This window comes from Arvicanthis niloticus, chromosome 6, assembly GCF_011762505.2.
Source record: "Arvicanthis niloticus isolate mArvNil1 chromosome 6, mArvNil1.pat.X, whole genome shotgun sequence".
Taxonomy (NCBI): Eukaryota; Metazoa; Chordata; class Mammalia; order Rodentia; family Muridae; genus Arvicanthis; species Arvicanthis niloticus.
Window position 1 is genome coordinate 100,801,538 of NC_047663.1, and position 19,031 is coordinate 100,820,568.

General features: G+C 47.8%; 1 protein-coding gene across 4 annotated transcripts in view; it reads left to right on the plus strand.

The window, feature by feature from the left end:
• Positions 1-19,031, plus strand: part of Snx29 (sorting nexin 29) — a 389,041-nt gene that overhangs the window by 86,765 nt on the left and 283,245 nt on the right. For all 4 annotated transcript variants that reach the window (XM_034506447.2, XM_076937433.1, XM_076937434.1 and 1 more), the window contains 2 exons: positions 16,182-16,245; positions 18,415-18,543. In XM_034506447.2, the coding sequence (XP_034362338.1) occupies positions 16,182-16,245; positions 18,415-18,543 (193 nt within the window). The remainder of the gene's footprint in view (positions 1-16,181; positions 16,246-18,414; positions 18,544-19,031) is intronic.

The following is a 19,031-nucleotide window of genomic DNA, read 5'->3' on the forward strand; positions in this document are numbered from 1 at the left end:
TCTTGCACCAACATGGCTGCCTCTGAATAACCTTCAGCCCTTAGCTCAGGAGTGCAGTTATGTGCCCAGCACAGACAGAGGGGTGCCGGTGACTGGGCATGGAGCTCTCTCCTGCCGCACGAGAGAAGTCCTGGGTGTTCCACACAGTTGGCAGTCATCAGAGTGTGGGGGGAAGTGTTTGGTGTTTGTGGCTCCAGGCACACTCCAAGCTGGATGTCGGGAGCTCCAGGTGGATTCTGCTGCTGCTGGCAGTTGTGCTGTGAGCGTTAGACCCCTGCTTCTGTGGTTGAGTTTGCCAGCTTCCCTGTCGCTGGGACATAGCACCTGACAGCAGCAGTTTACGGGACAGTCCACCATGGAGGAAGAGGTATGGTTGCTGAGAGGCTTTGTCTATGGCAGTGGGAACTTGTCCATGTCTCGTTCACATCCTGGTGGTGATCAGGAAGCAGAGAGCTGGGGCAGGAGCCAGAAAGTTACCAGTCAAGACCCAGCCACAGTGCTGCTTCTCTGCCGGCAAGACCATCGTCATAAAGGTTTCACCTCCCCAAGCAGAGCCACCACTCGTGTTCCAAGTGTTCAGACACATCAGCCTATGGGGGCCTTTTACCTCTAAACCACCACAGTGAGCCCTGCTCACCTCCACTGTGGGTCCATGGAGCTGCGTCTTCATCCCTTTGTTTTGCCCAGGACTGAGGAAGCGGAGGAGTGGTGACCTTAGCTTAGCATCCTGTATCCTACAGAGCTCTCTTCTCCTGTCATTCAGGTCACCTTCATAACTTTGGAGGCACACAGTAGGCTCCTCATTCTCTTTCCTAATCAACACATCTCCTTAACTTTTAAGGCACAGAGTAGGCTTCTCGTTTTCCTTTACCATCAAACTATCTCCTTAACTTTGGAGGCACACAGAAGATACCACCATCCCCCTGTTCCAGAACCCAGGGCTTGGAAAAGGCAAGTGATGCCCTGATGGCTGCACAGGGGTGTGCTGTTACTAGGTTTATAACCCGTCCATATTGAAGGTGGAGCTTGTGGGCTTCTGAAGAGTTTTGTGGGTTTCTGCTGAAGTTTCACAGAGTGGGATCGTCTGGGCTCTCCCAATAACTGGGTACTTCTAATTAATTGCAGATTATGTGTAAATCTGTTTGAGAGTTGCTTGTATATCTGATACCACAGCCTGAGGGTGGGAGGAAGCTATGCAACGTGGCATCCTAATTATCCGTGAGGATTTCACATGCAATTAGTCTTCCCTGCCATGGGTTAACTCCACAATTCCACCATGCATGAAGCTCTTCACAACAGATGCTGTCATTGCAGCCCTGGGGCATGACAGACTGGCAGCTGTGGTCAAGTCAGGGCCATGTGTTTTCTGCTCATACTCGGTCGGTTGTCCAGCTGAAGGTAGGAGCAGATGGAGATGCTTGAACATCACATCTGCAGATTTTTTCTGCTTCTGGGGGGTCATTGCATTTCAGAGCTGAGTGGCTGCTTGCTGGGTCAGTTGGTTGGGTGCAAAACCCCAAAGCAGATTGCATTTAGCATCTGCTTCCCCATCTGGCACTTGTGGCACCACACAAGTATAAAGTCACTCTTCCTGCCTTCATTTCTTCTTTGTCACAGACCATGTGACATCAGTGCAACTCAGTGTGACTTCCAAGTTGTGGCATATGATCTGTGACTTGTTTGGTTGCAAGTGACAGGCCAACCTGAGTAAAATAAGGGGCAACACTTGTGGCACATTTACATTTAAACCACTGGACCTTTGGGTTTGACTGGACACTCAGTCTTCCCCTTGAGGCTATGCTGAGTGGAAGAATGAAGCCAGACAGAACACGTCCATGACCTGTGACCTAGGGGATCTACCTTACACCTAACTAAGGCTTGAGAGTTTCGATTCTAATGGAGCCACTAGAGAGCCCGGCCCCTTCTTTCTGAGATGCAGCTGTAGTACTAGCTGTGCACACATGCTTGTGCATGTGCACACACACACACACCAACCACATCTGGCTCTGTGGGATCATTTGTCAAATGGCCTGTGGTCACATCCTAATTTGCTTGTGACCTTGGGCAAGTCACTTTTTGCCACCCAGCTATTTTAACCTGTAGAGAGGGTTCATCCAGTCTTGTTTTGAGAGGTGATTTGGAGGGTTTCATGAAGTAATTTGCATTCAGTGTCACCCAGTACCTGGCACATGGCACATACCCTGCTGGCAGTTATTAAGGAACTTCTCATGGTTTTTTCTATCTGCAGAAGGGACATCACCACTACAAGGAAATAAGGAATTTGCTATTTTTTTTCACCAACTCAGATAGTCCAGCCCTCTCCTTCAAGGTTATCTTGTTGCAAAATTGCCCTGTGCAGAGGTGTACCTGGAAGCTGAGGCTTCTCTCTACCTCCTCCCCCTTGTCCACTCCCAGCACTCACAGTGTGCCCTTCTGCTTCTGCCGGGCAGCTTAATATTGTAGCTCAGATGTTGATGCTGTGATTCCAGTGAGCATATCTGAGCATAACTTGGAGGGTTAAGGACGCTTGCCTGAGTGTAGTTGTAGTCAGCTTTTACTCAGATACTGTGACATGGTACCTGAGATAAAACCTTTCAAGAAGGACAATTGTTAGGGAGATGGTTCTGCCAGGAAAGTGCTTCTGCACACATGTGCAACCTGAATCCAGGTACCTAGAACCCATGGACAAGCCAGGCATCATGACACACATGGGTAATTCCCATGACAGGGAGGCAGAGGCAGGCAGATACCTGAAGCTCACTGAAGCTCACTGGCCAGCCAGCTTAGCTTTAGCAGCAAGCTCCAGGTTCAGTGACATCTTGTCTTAAGAAGTACAGTGGGATGCAATTGAGGAAGACGCCCAGTGTCACCTTCTGGCCTCTGTGTGTACTTGCACACTTGGACACATACATACTATGCATGCACACACACAAGTATATGCATACTCACAATACACATACACAGATACACAGTGCATGCATAAAAGATGACGAAGGAGCCAGTGGTGCAGGGAGATGGATCTTCCACCTTATTCTATGGCCATATCCATTTGGAACTTTGAGGAGAAGGCTCCAGCTCTGGTGACAGCTGCTGTGATTTATTTGAAGTCTTGATTGGTCACATTGCCAAGGTATGGACATGGGCTTATATTGGAGAGATCATAGATAAATGTGGCTATGATATTTGAAGACCAATCTGTAACACCTGATTTTTATTTGGGTTCTTATTTGAATTTTCTTGGACCATGTATAATGAGACTATTATTTGAATGAAATACTAGCTGTTGAATTAAAATAGAGTGAAGAAAATATTAATCTGGGATAATTGTTTCAAAGGGTTCATTGGATTCATGGTTGGTTGACTGTATACAGTCTTTGGGCCTGTGGCCAGAAACTATCTTGCAGTGGGAGCTTGAAGTACAGGAAACTGCTGACCTCTAGGTGAGAATCTGGGGAACAAGGAGAGAGGAAGGAAGGCATTAGGGTTCCAGTATCCCTTCTGGGCCTGTGCCTTGGTTAGCAACCTTGTGTCCTCTAGCCCTCACCTCCCAGAGGGTCCAGAACTTTCCAGCAGTTGCACCCTGGACCAAGCCCTGAACACTTAAGACTTTGGGGTGAATTAAGGTCCAGACTTTAATTCCACTATACACATGCCAACATTGCAGACTTTTTTTTCCCCAGAGGAAGTGCAGTAATTTGTTAGGACCAAGAACAGGAGCCTCCTTCGTCTGGCTACATAGCATGAGTGGAGGACCCTCTGTGGTCAGCAAAGGCCTTCACTTTCTGTGACCCTGACCTACCTATCTTTGAGCCTCAGTCTGTTCTTCTGAAAAGTAGGAACAGTACCAGTATATATCTTGGAGGATCGTTGGGAGGTCTGACTGAGGTAATGTCTGTTGGCTACTCAGACCCACTGTAGGAACTTGTGAATATAGGCGACAGCTCTCACCACAACTACCAGCTGTATCGAGCCCTCCTCTTAGGGGGCCCCTGTACCTGTGCTTCCCATACTTGGTTGCACATTGGCCTCTGCTGAGGAGCATTAAACAAAACCAGCAACGGCTGGTCCTGTGGATTGAGTTAGCTGGCCCCTGGTGAGAGCTCTGCAGAGCAGAGTAATGTGCAGTCTGCCCAACTGGAGAACCAGTACCCATCCAGTCAGTCAGAGTGTGCCAGTTTCTGCTCCGTCTTTCTGTGCTGTCCCAGGGGTGGAGGAGTGAGGTCTGAGGGGAGAGGCTCTCCTTTCCTTCTCCTGGGCACTGTCCCAGGGAAGCTGCCCTGTTGGCTTCTGTGGGCAGCTTCCTTCCTCTGTGCAGCTACTCCCACCCACTGCTTCTGGAGAAGAGACACAGAGGCAGGATGTGGAGGTGCTGACCTTTATTCCTTGATGTGGGCGGCCAGGTAATGTCCGTGATGCTACTATGGTAGCTGCTGCTAGAGAGACTATTCTAGACAGCATCTGCTTTTAGTGTGTTTCTACAAGCCTACAGAAGAGTTTCCGACTCCTTTGCTGAGAGGTTTTTGGACCAGCAGGGAGACACCTGCACCATTAGCACTGTTTGCTCAAAGGGAGCAAGTGGATTCTCAGGCTGCACAGAGGGTAAGGTCTCAGGCCAATGTGGGGTTCTGTGGGGATAGGACATGTTCCAGCCACAGAAATCTGCAGGAATTGTTGCTGTCTGTGATACACAACACAGTTCTTCCCTTACGTTAATGTACAGTGTGTGTGTCAGGGTGCACTGCGTGTGTTGTGTATATACTGAGTAGAATCACACCCTAGGGAGTAGGATGGCTCCTTCTCCTTAAGATGCACAATCCTGTCCATGGTGCCATTGGTGTAGCTGTTTCTCAAGGGTTAGTGGGTAGTTTCTGGTTCTCATAGATTGTAATGAGTGTGGCACTGTTGAGTTCCCACTGTATTCTCTTGTCACGTCAATCCAGGTGCTTCTCTGGTATCTGTCATACATCTCTCATGGAAGCCATGCTTTGTGAAATACTTGTGCTCTCCCCAGCTCCTCTGTGTGTGGTATGAAGTGGGAGGAGAGCTTGCTGTGTTTGCTGGTTAGCTCCTCATGGCCATGTTCTTGGACATGGCTGTCTTCACCTTTCCTTTCCAGTCCCTGTACCTCTGCAAAGGACTCTTCAGCACGTCAGACTGATCTCCAGTGTTAAAGACCATTTAAAGTGAACATGGTGAAGTAGATATTGGCTGTGTGATATAGGGACATTGATACCTACCACATGGATTTCTGGACATTTACTAAGTGAGATGCAATGACTTAAAAGACAACAACAACAACAAAAACCAACTCTATCTCCCATTGAGGTGAGTCCTCAAGAGTTAAATAGAATTTCCTTAGGGTCTGACCATTCCAGCCCTGGGGTATGCCAACAAAGGACTGAAGAGAGAGTGCAGCAGCCCTGGGTCCTCCATAGCATAGGTGTCCTGCAGTAGATGGCCTCATCGTAGGAGAGAAGGCTGTCCAGCCCTGAAAAGGTACAGAGAAACAGCTGGCTTCAGCTGGGTGAGCTCTTAAAATGTGCTAATTGAAAGAAGCCACACCCAAGGTCACAGGGCTGATGGCAAGGGCTAGAATAGTAGGTGTGCAAGTGGGGTGGGGACAGGAAAGTGTGAGCTCTGTTTTGCATGGGGAAGATGTCCCAAACAGCTATGTTGATGCAATACCTGACTGTACCCAATAGTACTTGATTTTCACTTGAAATGGCTGATTTTATGTCATGTGAATTTAATCTCAATGTGCTGCTAAACAACAAAGCAAAACAAAAAACTTACACTCCCTCTCTTCTATAAGTGGCCTCTCAGCAACCTTTAAAGTATCCTGGTTTTAGTCTGGTAAATACTTCTGAAAAGCTGAACTGCCAATGTCTTTAAAAAAACTTTAGGTAGTAAAATAGAAGACTAATTTTTTTTAAGAAAGAAAAATATTTTACTGAAATTTCTTAATTTACATGACTATTTCTTGATTTTTTTGATACTGAGTCTGTGTGTGTGTGTATTAATAAAATATATATGTATAAAATATTAAGTGGCAGAAATGCTCCTTAGCCTGGGTTTCCACTTCTAGTGGTTCCCAGTGCCTAGGTGCTGTCTTCTCTATCCTCTTCTGAGTTGGACAGGACAGGATGTCAGGGTTCCCTGTGGTCTCTCTCTGTGTGTGTGTGTGTGTGTGTGTGTGTGTGTGTGTGTGTGTGCACATGTGCACGCACGCACGTGGGGCAAGTTGCCCCAGGATGCTTAGTCGCCCTATTCTCTGTCTTACTGAAGTTTTGCTGCTTCTGTAGCTGACATAGGCCCCTCCCAGCTCTGTATGTTTGATGGCCCTGGTGCAGAAAGGCCAGTCGCATGCGTTCTTATTACTTTGATATTGCTGAGTTGGTGAGGGGCCAGGAACTCTAGCTTTGGAGCAGGGTGTTTTACAGTGGAGGTCCGCAACACAGCCATTCGAAGGCCTGCATGTTACGGCCACTGGCTAACAGCAGCTCAGGCTCAGCTTTGTGGGAAGAGCAGGTTCTAGCTGCTCAGAGCCATCAGAAATGGGGGCAGCCAGACTTCAGCCCACTTAGGACAGTGAGTCTTTCTCTGTGCCCACATCCCTCTGAGGACCTCACGCTTGTCTGGTCTGTCTTTCCCCAGGTGGCCCTGTCTTACACAGATTTGAGGGAACTGCCCTGGTGATTGGAGAGATGAAATCCAAGCCTTAGTACAAACTCACAGGCCAGAGAGTAGTTGGAAATAGAGTGGCTAAGAAAAAGGGAGCAGTGACTCTCTGGAGAGCAGGTGCCTGGGGCAGAAAAGGACAGGCATTTTATTGAATTCTTGGGGAGTTCTGGGGCTGTTCATCATGATGAGTGTGTGTAGGTGTGCACACACCATCGTGACCTGTGCAGGACAGGCCTGAGTGCTGGTCCTTGCCATCTTCCTTGTATGAGGCAGCCTTTCTTTTGTTGGCCACTGGACCCCAGGCTAGTTCTGGGACTCGGTGGTCTCTGCCTTCTGTCTTGCCACAGGAAGGCTGGGTTACGGCTGTGAGTTGCTTCATTTCTTCTGGCTTTACATGGGTTCTGGGAATCTGAACTCAAGTCCTAATATTTACTCCTCAGCCACATTTGAAAAAAGTAAATCTATTCCTTTAGGTTAAGGGGGCTTTCCCATGTAAGATGCAAGTCAATGGTCACTTTGATCTTGGAGACACCATGACAAGAGCCTGTACTGGCAGGATTTTCCCTTATCATAACAAACTAAGGGACAGGCAAGATCTATACATGTTAACAGGGGAGGGGAGGAGCAGGACAGAAAGTGGCTTCTGTGGCTTGAGGGCCTGTGCTCTTTTCTTCATAAGCCCATCTTTATCATATTATTTTTATTTATTTATTTATTTTTATTTTATATACATTAGTGTTTTGGCTTCAGGCATATCGTTATGAGGGTGTTGGATCCCCTGGATTAGGTGTTATGGATAGTTTTTAACTACCATGTGGGTGCTAGGAATTGAACTTGGGTCCTCTGGAATAGCATCCAGTGCTTTCAATCACTGAGCCATCTCTGCAGTCCCCTATCATAATTTTCAGGTCCCCTGCCTTAAAGACTTCATGCCGATGAAAACAAATACTTAATGTGTGATTGGATATGGGGGATGGGGAGCACTTGTCTGGAAGAGTATAGAAGTGATTGACAAAGGTGATGAGAGGGTGGAGCCTTCTCAGGAAGTTGGAAGATGGCTTTCTTCTGTACCTAACATTTTCCTATATTTTCCTTCCTGCTGCCATGGGTTTCTCAAACCCTTATGCATTCTGATTATACAGAAGCAATTGTTTTCAAGCTGGATGGGGCCAGGAGTTCATCAGACCTCTGGTTTTCTAGAGGCAGACAGAAGGCAGTTGGAAGAGTTTTGGATTCCCCCAACTGCTGGGTGGGACAATAGGATGGGGTGAGACCACTCAGCTACCATGTGTGTCAAGGGATAGGCTTGACTAGGGAACCTGCCGTGTGTGTGTGTGTGTGTGTGTGTGTGTGTGTGTGTGTGTGTGTGTTGGGGGGGCTATGCCCTTCCTTTACTAGCTGTATGACCTAGGGCTAATCCCACACCTGTGTGGCCTCTGTCTCCTCCTTTGTGTTGTACATATGAGTGTCTACTCTACTACTTGCTTTTCTCCCAGAAGAGATTATCTAGAAGCCTTACTGGGCACAACGAATGCAGCCCCATGTGTGGTATTTCCTGGCCATCTCAGCACTGGCAACTGGCCTGAGATAACTTTTATTCTTTTTTTTTCCCCTCTCCTTACTGGAGTAGAAGCTGTTGGTGGGACTTAGGGAGGAGAGATTGCAAGAGGAAGAAACAGAAGGAGAAGCTGGAATGGGCCTGAGATTGATCTCAAGTTATATTCTGAAGCTTTCTATAGTTTATCCTTTCTCTCATAGGTAAGGAAAGGAAGTGGGAAGGCAGACAAAGATATAAAAAACAGGATGTTAGGTTCAAAACGATGATGTACGTTAAGTATATACCCATAGAAGAACATTTTTATTTTTGTATACATGGCCTTGTGAGCTTTCTCTTTAAATATAACCAAGTATGGGCCTCCGGGGAAGTGTTTGTAAAAGCTCTTGAAAAATATGTGGGAAAGATGTTTTATAAAGCCAGAATTACCACACAGATAGGAGTACACATGTGAGTAAGAGTGTGTGTGTGTGTGTGAGTGCACACGTGTGTGTGCACGCGCATCTATGGACATGTTGCTGTGTGTGTACACTCCTACCCCATCCAGATGTGCTGTCTAAAGAGGGATCTAAGAGCAGTTAGCCTCAGGGTTATCCTCTCCCTTCACACTACAATTTACTCAGTAACTATGGACTCCTTTGTGTGAACAGCCAGTGGCTCTGAGCCGTGTAGGCTCCTGTGTGTTGAGGTGGGTTCTTGCTCTTTTAAGCCTTGTGAAATCATACTGAGGGTTCCTGTGGGCATTTTGGGTTGGGGAGTAGACATGGATTTGTTGCCTCACCCACTTTAGGTTATGGCAGTAATGTGTAGGCTCGTCTCACCCCTTCCTGCTGCCCCCCCCCCCACTGTTGCACGCATCACACCCCACAGACTCACAATGGCAAACTCTGTACTTGGGTCTGAGTGCCTGTCAGTGGGGCAGGAAATTACAGCGTTGAACCCAGTGGTTAGTGTTCTGGGATGAGGCCTTGAGCTTGTTATTAAAAGCAATTGACTTTTCTGACCAGCCCATTTGACACTTAGTTCCTGGAGCTGAGAGTGGGTTTTAGCAGTGGGCCACAGTGAGCCATTTACTCCTGTGCTAATTCACTTCTTCACCTGACCCTTGATAGATTCAGTAGTTCTCACGTGTGCTGCAGTTAGGTGCTGTGCCAAGCCTCCTAGGATGACTTTTGTTGAAGAGCTATAGCCACCAGACAATAGATGTGGGCATATGTGAGAAACAAGGTCCAGCTGATGATGGGAGGATGCAGACCCTTTCTAGTTCAGAAGACAAAGGCAGAGAGATCCACTGGGACTTGCAGAAGCCTGGCAGCTGAGGAGGCCATGCATGTGTGCTTTCCCCGGCTCCTGTAGCTGCATGTGTGCTTTCCCCGGCTCCTGTAGCTGCATGTGTGCTTTCCCCGGCTCCTGTAGTTTCATGCACCTTTGCTCCTGTCCCCTAAGGTAGCTGTCATGGCTCCTTTGTCTATCAGGAGGCTCTACCACTGCTCAAGACAATCAATACAGATGGTCTGCATTTTGATTGTCTGTGGCTTTGCTCCAGTGTGAGGCTGCAGGACTTTGACACATGTGTGACATTTTAACTTTTCTCTGGACTCTTGATGACGCCTTTATTTGGTGGCAGGGTTAGGGTTGGGGTTTATGTGCCAGTGTTTGCATTTGTTTTTAAGTCTTTATACCTGGTGACTAAAGAAGCTTAGCAAGAATCCAGCAGTTTAATTTTTCCTTTAAGGACGGCGATGCCAACTTGGCCTTTTGGCAAATGAGCTGTTAGCTCATGGACCTTACTGACTGACTTTAGAACTAGGCATTCCTTGGCTGGATGCATCTGTTTTCACCTACCTTTATCTCTCCAATCATAGACAGCAGCCTATTCATCTTGTGAAAATTCTAGATGGTTGGCTCAGTTGGAGTCAGCTGTCACCAGTGTCTTCCTGGAGTACATGGGTTGGAGACCTGTGGCAGCAGTTTGGAACTGGATTGGAAGTAAGCTGGGGCAGGTCTGTGATCTTTAGGTCTGCCACAGACCTGAGAGAGCAAAGGTGAACCAGGGGAGGGCATCTTGAGAGGAAGCTTGAAGGGCAGCTCTGAGTTGGCATTCAGATAGGCCTTTCAGGAATATGTGCTAAAACACAGAGGCAGGAGAGGAGAGCAGATTTGATACAGTCAGAAGAAGGGAAAGATCAGGCTCATCTTAAACTCCTAGGGCTCTGCCTCTCCCTCCCTAGTGCAGGGTTTAAAGAAGAGGACCACAACTGGCCCAGCTCTTTTCTTACCAAAGCTCTAGTCCCTTGTTTAGATGTAGCCAGAGTCAGGGCTACACGCATAGTTACAGAGATGGACAGGGGGTGGGGGGACAACACATGATGTCATGTTGTGAAAGCAACTGTGGATAGTATGCAACTGGGTGAGTGTGGGGGTGGAGGGGCAGGGCCCCCATGGAATGGTCCTAGACCATTCTCCTGCCCCATTATAAGGGGTTAGTGTCTTAGCCAAGATTCTCCCACTGAGCAAGCTGAGAGGCAAAGTGGCTCTCTTCTGGGGCCGGGGCCTGAGGCTTGGGTGTCCAGAGTGGAGCCTACATCACCTGCCTGTGCTTGACAAGCTTGTTCTCTTCTCCTTACTCGGCTTCCATATCAGGAGAACGGAAGCAGGGTTTGTATTTATAGTTTTGATTGCTTCATTTCCCATATTTAAGTGCTGATCTGCCTGAGGCTTATTTCAGTTCATAGCAGAAGTGGAGCTTGAAGTTTTGTTTTTTGCTTCCAAAATGGTTCCTTGCCTTGGCAGCATTTGTGGACAAAGCCATCTTTTGTGCAGTGATTGGAAATGCTTTTTATCCCAGATCAATTTCTGATGGCTGAAGCTGACATTTTCCTGTGTCTGGCTGGATTTTCTGCTCAGTCTCCTGTAGCCAAGCAAAGAACTGCTTTTGAGAGATGGCCATGCCCATTCAGCCTCTGAGAGGCTCGGCCTGGCATGGCCAAACTCACAGAACCTGGTGGTCAGGGCCCTGCTTTGTGTTTTTCTGGAAATTTTGCCCCAAAAAGAGACAGGAATCACAGTGATAGGGACTAACAAATATATTGCTGTGCCATGCTGGGGAGAAAAGTACACAGGCAGGAGAACCTCTGCTCATGCGCAGACTTGAGGTTGGGGGAGAGTCACATGAAAAACCACACTCCCTCACTGCTGCCTGGAAGGTACAAGAGCAGCTTTCACATTAGAGTTTGTCAGAGCGGTGGATCATGCCCTTCCTGCCATCACCACTGTTCTGTTGTGGAAGCCTATGGAAGGCAGGAGAGGTGCTGGCAGCCCTTCACTTTGGGCCAGACTGTTAAAAACGTTGCCACTTGTGATTCTTGTCTCTTTGATGCTTGTGCAAATGCAGGGTCCTTCCAGGAGGCTGGAAGGAAAGTGTGTGGAGCAGGCATGGCCATGCCAGGATAACAGCGCTGGGTTGCATTGGCCTTAGCTGCCCTGCTGCTGCTCCATGGTGCCTTTTGCACAGTGGGATTGGGGGTCTGCACAGGCAGCTTCAGCCAGGCTGAAAGCAGGGCTCTGACCACCAGCCAGGGTTACTGGAGGTGGCTGCCACTGGTTGAGTGGTTCTGGGATGCAGTTCTTCAAAACTCATTCATGGAACATAACATTCAGTTGCAAATTGGAATGTCAGTATCTAAACTCCTCCTTTTGGCTCCAGGAAGCCCAGAATTCAGATGCTTGGTCAGTCTCTTATAGGTTGGTACATCAGTGGTTGCCTGGTTTGCCCACATTGCCCATTGCATGGTGTTTGACCCTTGGAGAATCTCTTATCTGGTCTGCTGCTCTACAGTAGAGAGCATTTTCAAAAATTTCCCTTTAATATCTGAGGATCACAGGAGCTCAGTATAGCCCACAACTTGTGCAGAGGGCCTCAGTAGAAATGACTGGCACTGTGTTTCCACCTCTGTCCCCTTGGATTGGAGAAGGAAAGGGACAGTGAAAACCATCAGTGAGTACCTGCTAAATGCCACTGTGTTCTAGGCACCTCTTTGCATATTACCTCATTTAATCCTTGCAGTATTTCTGTGAGATAGTGACTGGGTTTGGTTGGTTCTTGTTGTTGAGAGAGGGCCTTATGTAGCCCAGGCTGGCCTCTAATTCCTATGTAGCCAAGGATGGCCCTGAACTCTTGATCCTGCTGTTTCTACCTCCTAAATACTGGGGTTACTGGTGTGTGCCACCATGTCTTATGAAACAGAGACTTACTTGTTAAGAGCCCACCTTATCCTTGAGGTTCTCAAAGAAGATCACTAAACCCTAGTGACCTCAGAAGGTCAGGTGAGGAGCTGGTATTTAAGGGGAGAATCTGACTGCAGAGACTAAATTCTATAAGTGCCGAAGCTGAGTGCTGCCCTGTGCTTGAGACCAGCCATCCTGTGGGGAATGAAGCGTAATTCTAGCCTGCAGTTTGCAAATGCAGAAACCTGTCAAGGTTGCCTGTGACACGTGGCTGAGTGGGGCTTGAACTTAGGGCTGCTGGGCCCAGAGCTTGTTGTTAGCAACTTGCTGTAGATTTTCTTCTGTTTCTGAAATGGAAGCTACTAGAATCTGTATCTGAACAGATTCTTCTTGCCCTTTACATCTGCCCACCAGGATGATTTCAACCATCATAGGTGGTAGAGATTTGAGGTACGGGGTATTCTGAAGGGACTGTCAGAATCTGTTTCCTGCTCTGTGTTGTTGATTGCCCTCACAGGAGGTGTGAGAATGGAAACAAGGCTTGCTGGGCAGGAGCATTGTAGCTTCATAAAAAGTGCTGTTATTGTCGTTGGATTTCTGTGTGTATGTATTATTTATTCATTTATAGTTAGCATACAATGTAATGAGTGTCATTGTGCCGTCTGCATAATTATCTGTCATTATCCCCTCTACATCCCCAGCTCCCTCTGCTGCTCTCCTTCCTCTCTTGAAATAGCCCCTCTGCCTTCATGCTGCATGCATTTCTCTCTCTCTCTCTCTCTCTCTCTCTCTCTCTCTCTCTCTCTCTCTCTCTCTCTCTCTCTCTCACACACACACACACACACACACACACACACACATCTAGATCCCACATATGAGAGAAAACATGGCCACTCATCTTTCTGGAATCAAACCAAACATCTTGGTTAAACATGCATTGAAGGGGTCCCAGGAACTGAGATGTGCATTCTACTTTCAACATGCTGTGTGCACATGGGGAAGACCAAGGTCTCTTAGTTTGTGTTTTATTGCTGTGAAGAGACACCATGGCCACAGCAACTCTTATAAAGGAAAACATTTAATGGGGCTGGCTTACAGTTTCAGAGATTCTGTCCATTATCATCATGGCAGGAAGCATGGCAGCGGGCAGGCAGACATGGTGCTCAAGGAGTTGAGAGTTCTACATCTTGATCTGAAGGCAGCCAGCAGGAGACTGTGTGCCACACTGGGCATAGCTTGAGCTTATATATGAGGCCTCAAAGCATACCTACAGGGTGACATAGTTCCTCTAATAAGGCCACACCTATTCTAACAAGGCTACACCTCCCAATAGTACCACTCCCTATGAGCCAAGCATTTAAACACATGAGTCCATGGGGGCCATTCCTACGCAGACCACCACACAAAGTGGCTCACAGTCTCATGCCAGTAGCTGCTGCAGGGCAAGGACAGTTACGGAGGCTTCTTAAAAGAGGCACATCCTTACCAGGGCCTGGACAGATGGGTTCAGGTTTTTGTAGAATGTAAGTTGGAGATCCTGACCAGGAAATCTGAGATAACATCTGTGTGTAATAACTTCTGTCTTCAAGGAAAGTCTCACCACAGGTTGTGTGACAATAGTGCAGTCAGGATCATCTGGAGATCCCCTAGGAGGCCTCTGAGCCAGATGCATGCTGTCTCTGTGGCTGAGCTGGGAAGGGAGGTTGGACACAGATGCTCAGGATTTGCCTTGTTGATGGGCTTTCCCTCTGGGAGAGGCAGAGCAGCATGGAGGGACCAAGGGCTTGTCAGTGTGACAACACCTGACCTAACTACTCCAGGCCACTCTGTGCTGTGTACACTGGTGCTGGAAGTGACCCTTGTCATCTGTTGCACTCTGGTCCTTCCTCAGGTACCTCACAAGCAGTTCATGAGTGTCAGCCAGCTTTGTTGCTGCAGAGAAGAGAGTAGACAGGGCTGCTGGCGAACAGTGTAGGGTCTTGAATTAGGAGACTTTGTGCCTTTCAGCTCCAGATGGTGACAGTGAACCTCCCTTCTCTTCGCTCATGTGTGGTTCAGGCCTAGCCAAGACTTCCAGTGGGAAAGTGGAGGAGTAGCCAAGCCTGTGTCCACGGTGCCCACAGCACTAACCTGGCTTGCCTGAAGACTGAGCCCAGAATGCTTTATACTGCCTGCTGTTGATAGAACAGTGAATCTGATTAATTCTGTTTTCCTTCATGGCCACAACAGCATAGGGATAAATTACTTGCTTTGTTTTCCTCTATAGATTTATTAATTAGAGTAACACTAAGTGCTAGCAGCAGTTTGACTTCCTTCTGTGCTTCCTGCTGCAGCCTGTGAGAGGCACTCCTGTCTCACTTGCTTCCGGGAGGTGAGCAGGGCGCTGCTCCCTGCTGTATGAAAGAAGGCCACACAGAGCCTGGGACTCTGGTGAGGCTGGGACCTGGGCCAGATCAGAAGTGAAACCTCACTGAATTGGCTTCACATGGGCTTGTGATAGTCATTGTTCCTCTCATTAGAAGCCTTCCTTGGAACCTAGTATGCTCTTGGTAGGTGAGTGAGGGAATGAACGTATGAGCCCCAGGCCATCGTGTTTCCAGGCAGAGTGTGGCTGTGTTCAGGTGTTCAGTGGTTCAGTCCTGCCAGTTCACTGCCCTAGGCCTTATCCTAAATCTCCTTTCTGTTTCTCAGGGATGCTTGACAAGGCCCAGATTAACATCCTTCCTCTTGTTCTTCAGCCTCACCCTCTTCCTCTTATCTTTAATTCTTATTAATAACTTCTATGGAAAGACATTTTCCAGCTACTTTTTGTGTTGTGAAACATTTTTAAATTGAGGACATTGGGTAGGATCATCAGTGCCTCTTGTCCTGAAACATGAAGCTGCCGCTGAGCCTTTGAGCACCCCCGCTGTGACCTCAGGCAGTTGGTTCTGGACGTGGTGTATATTCTTGACATAGTCACAGACTACTACTAGATGTGTGATTTGGGCCCTGTGCTTCCTAGCAGCCCCAGAAGGGGAAATCGAGGAAACAGACTGACAGGAAACAAAGCTGACATCTCCAGCTCTGGAGATGCAGCTAGGATCTGGTCATGCCTTCAGTGTGAGCATAGCACCAATGGATAAGCTGGATAGAGTAGGACATGTGGGTGCACATTGCCATTCCCTATCCTTGAATGCTTTTCTGTGTGGAAAGGTCAGAAGAGTGGCTTTCTCCAATCTATGTGCAGTGAAGACTGTGTATTGAACATCATCCTATGTCTGCTGTATGCTAACTTCAGAAGGCAGCATCGAGAGCCAGACGTTTACTGACATTGATGGACTGTCTTATGCAAGCATGGAGTTCAGTACTGCTCCATCTGCTGTCTGGGCTGACGAACACCTGTAAGAGGCAATAAGTGACTGTTCACAACAGATGTTGTCCAGGAACAAAGACTTGGGAAAGCACTCAGAAATTGCAAGCTGAGTGTGTTCCCAAGGAATGCACCCTTCCTCCTAACATAGTATTAGTTCTCATCTTACATTGCCCTTCTGTTTGTATGGTGGATGATGGTGACAGTTGAGCCCATTGGGTCTCTGAGGCTGTAAAAGAATTCTTCTAGGGAACAGGGAACTTACCTAGACAAGCCATATGTAATGGCACGTAGTGTGGACAAGCTTCAAGGGGACGGGTTAGCAGGGATCATCTCATAAATGTTACCTTTGCTTTCTTCCTTCAGATGAACTGCGCCAAGCCATTGTGGCCATGATGAACAGAAAGGATGAATTGGAAGAAGAGAACGGGTACTGTGATATCACAGCTGTCACTCTACCAGACATTCTGTCCCCATTGGTGGAGAGAATGGATGGAGGCATGGTGCCTTGCTGCCATAGCTGTGACTGACAACTTCTTACCTTACTATTACTTTAAATTCCTCTGTGTGTGTGTGTGTGTGTGTGTGTATATTTGTGTATACACCAGAAGAGGGGACTGGATGCCATGAAGCAAGATTTACAGGTAGTTGTGAGTTGTATGACCCGAATGCTGGGATCTTAACAGATTTCTTACTTTTCCGGACTGGAGCATTTCAGTAGACTTGCTGTGGCTTGCGTATAAGCAAGGGATGAACAACCAGAAACAGTAGTGCTACCTTCCAACAAGAAGGATGTGGAAGAGGAGCCCCCAGTGACAGCCCTGACTGATTATGATGATACACACACACACACACACACACACACACACACACAGACACACACAGGTTTTTCATCTGTTCTCAGATTTATGCAGCCATTACCATGGTCAGTCTTAGAATAGCTTTATAATCTCAAGAACATATGCCACACCACTTCTGTTCATCTCCCCTCCCATAAAACATCCTTGAAGTGACCTTTAATGGGGGTTTATATTCTGTGTTCCAGTCCCTCTCAAATTAGGGATACTTGGGGCAACATGACATTTGGATTTTTTAAATTTGTCCAAAACCCAGTGGTCCACTCCAAGAGGCAAAGTGTTTTCTTAATTTTTTTCTTCCTTCCATATTGAAATCCATTCTAGATACTACTAGTTGGCACCATGAGAATGTCTGAAGTTGATCATTCTCCCCTCCAGAGTCAGTGCTGAGGCTACAGTGGCCAGTGGCAGGCTTGCCCAAGGTTATTCACAGAAGCCTGTGGGCACCAGTAGGCTACCTGACTGAGGGAGGTGGGCGGAGGACTTGTGTGTTCAGGTCACCCTACTATCCCTTACTGGTGACAGGAGCCACAGCTCTCTTGAGACCTTATTTCAGCTCTAGCCGACAAGCTGCTTGTTGTCCTTCATGGAGACATATGAAGGCAAAGAAGCATGATTTCTAAAACAGAAGAGGCTTTTATTAGGAGGGTGTAGATGGCACCATTCCCACCTAACCCAAACTCTCACCAAAAGACTTCTCGCCACTGCAAGGTTCATTTCCTTGCACCAGCTGGAGCAATTCTCTCGCCATGGATTTATCTTCCCTTGGGAAGAATGACAGCAACTGTATGTTGATTTCGTCTTCCCAGACAGAATTCCCCATGGTGTTTCTGCCAGGGGGTGGCATGCTTTAGGAGGAGATTCTTCTCCAAGCTCTTGGAGAGCTCAGTGGCAACGGGGCACCGTGGAGCTTGGTGTATCTGATATACCCTGTTGTTCACAGCAGACATCCTCTGATGTGGCCTATAAATACAGCACAGTTGGTTTTCTAGAAGTAGCCATTTAGGTGCGGTGAAGCAGAACCACAGTTGATTTACCTTAGGGCGATAACTTGTGATCCTTCCTACAGCTGCTACCCCTGGTCACTTTTGGGGGTATATGCAAATGAGCATGCTACAAAAGCTAAAAAGTATACAAATATAAGATAATGGTGTGCTAACATGTACTCTATAGGATGCTACACATGCTAGCTTAGCCTGTGATGTGCTAGCATGTACTCCATAGGATGCCTTGCACACTAGATTTCGTGGTGGAGGCAATGGGCTGTGGGTGCAGTGTACTCTATGGGCAGCAGTGGAAGCAGGAAGACGTCTGCCATGGAGTCCAAGCAAGTGTTCTATGCGCTCCTGCTGCGGAGTATTCATTTGGCCTGTTATGAAACCCTTCGTTTGTATGATCTCTTACCCACGGAGGCTGTGTCAGAGCTTCTGTTTAACATGCTACATCTTTGACTGGAGTGTCTTTGAAAGCACTTCCCTGGCATTTGTTAGCTCCTTGTTTCCCTTGATCTCAACTCTCCTAGGAGCAGGGACCCAGAGTCTGACCACAGGTGCTTGCCCAGGGCTCAGGCTCTTGGCCTTTGTTTGCTGTCTGCTAATCAGCTTAGGCAAGGAATAAGTGCATTGAGGTTGTGCAGAGCCTGTGGGCAGTGATGAGGCTTGGTCTGGGTCAGAACTGTTACACAGGGCTGTTATATGTGGGCTGGATGCACAGCCTCTGAACTGTGGGGCCCTCTTTTGCAGGTCACTGCGGAATCTCCTTGATGGTGAGATGGAGCACTCAGCGGCACTTCGGCAAGAGGTGGATGCCCTGCGGAAGAAGGTGACAGAGCAGCAGGAGCGCCATGCCACAAAGGTCCAGGCGCTGGCCAGGTAGATGGGGCAGGGTGGGGAGGCAAGCATGTGAGCTGTTCCATACACACCTTCTTTTCCATTTGTTTTTTGAGAAAAGGTCTTGCTATATATGGAGCCCAGGCAGGCCTCATTCTTGACATCCTCCTGCCTTGGTCTCTAAGTGCAGGGGTTACAGGCATGTTCTACCACAGCTCACTCATACTTCTAAGAAAACAGAAAGGGAGTACCACAGGAAGCTACATTTGTGCAAGCTACATTTGTGCATTTCCACCTGATGCACTTGTTTGAATGAGGGACACACATGCACGTGTGTAAGAGTCAGGAGGTTAACTGATGGGCATTCTCCTTTTCCTGCTGCTCAATTTGCTCCCTGCTGTCTTAACCAGAGCCAGTCCTAGGATTCTCTGTGTGCATGGGGCAGGTGTATGCACATATGAGTATTCCTCCCCTCTTCTGTACAGGACTCACAATGCATCCCAGGCAGGTTCTATGTGGGTATGCCCAGG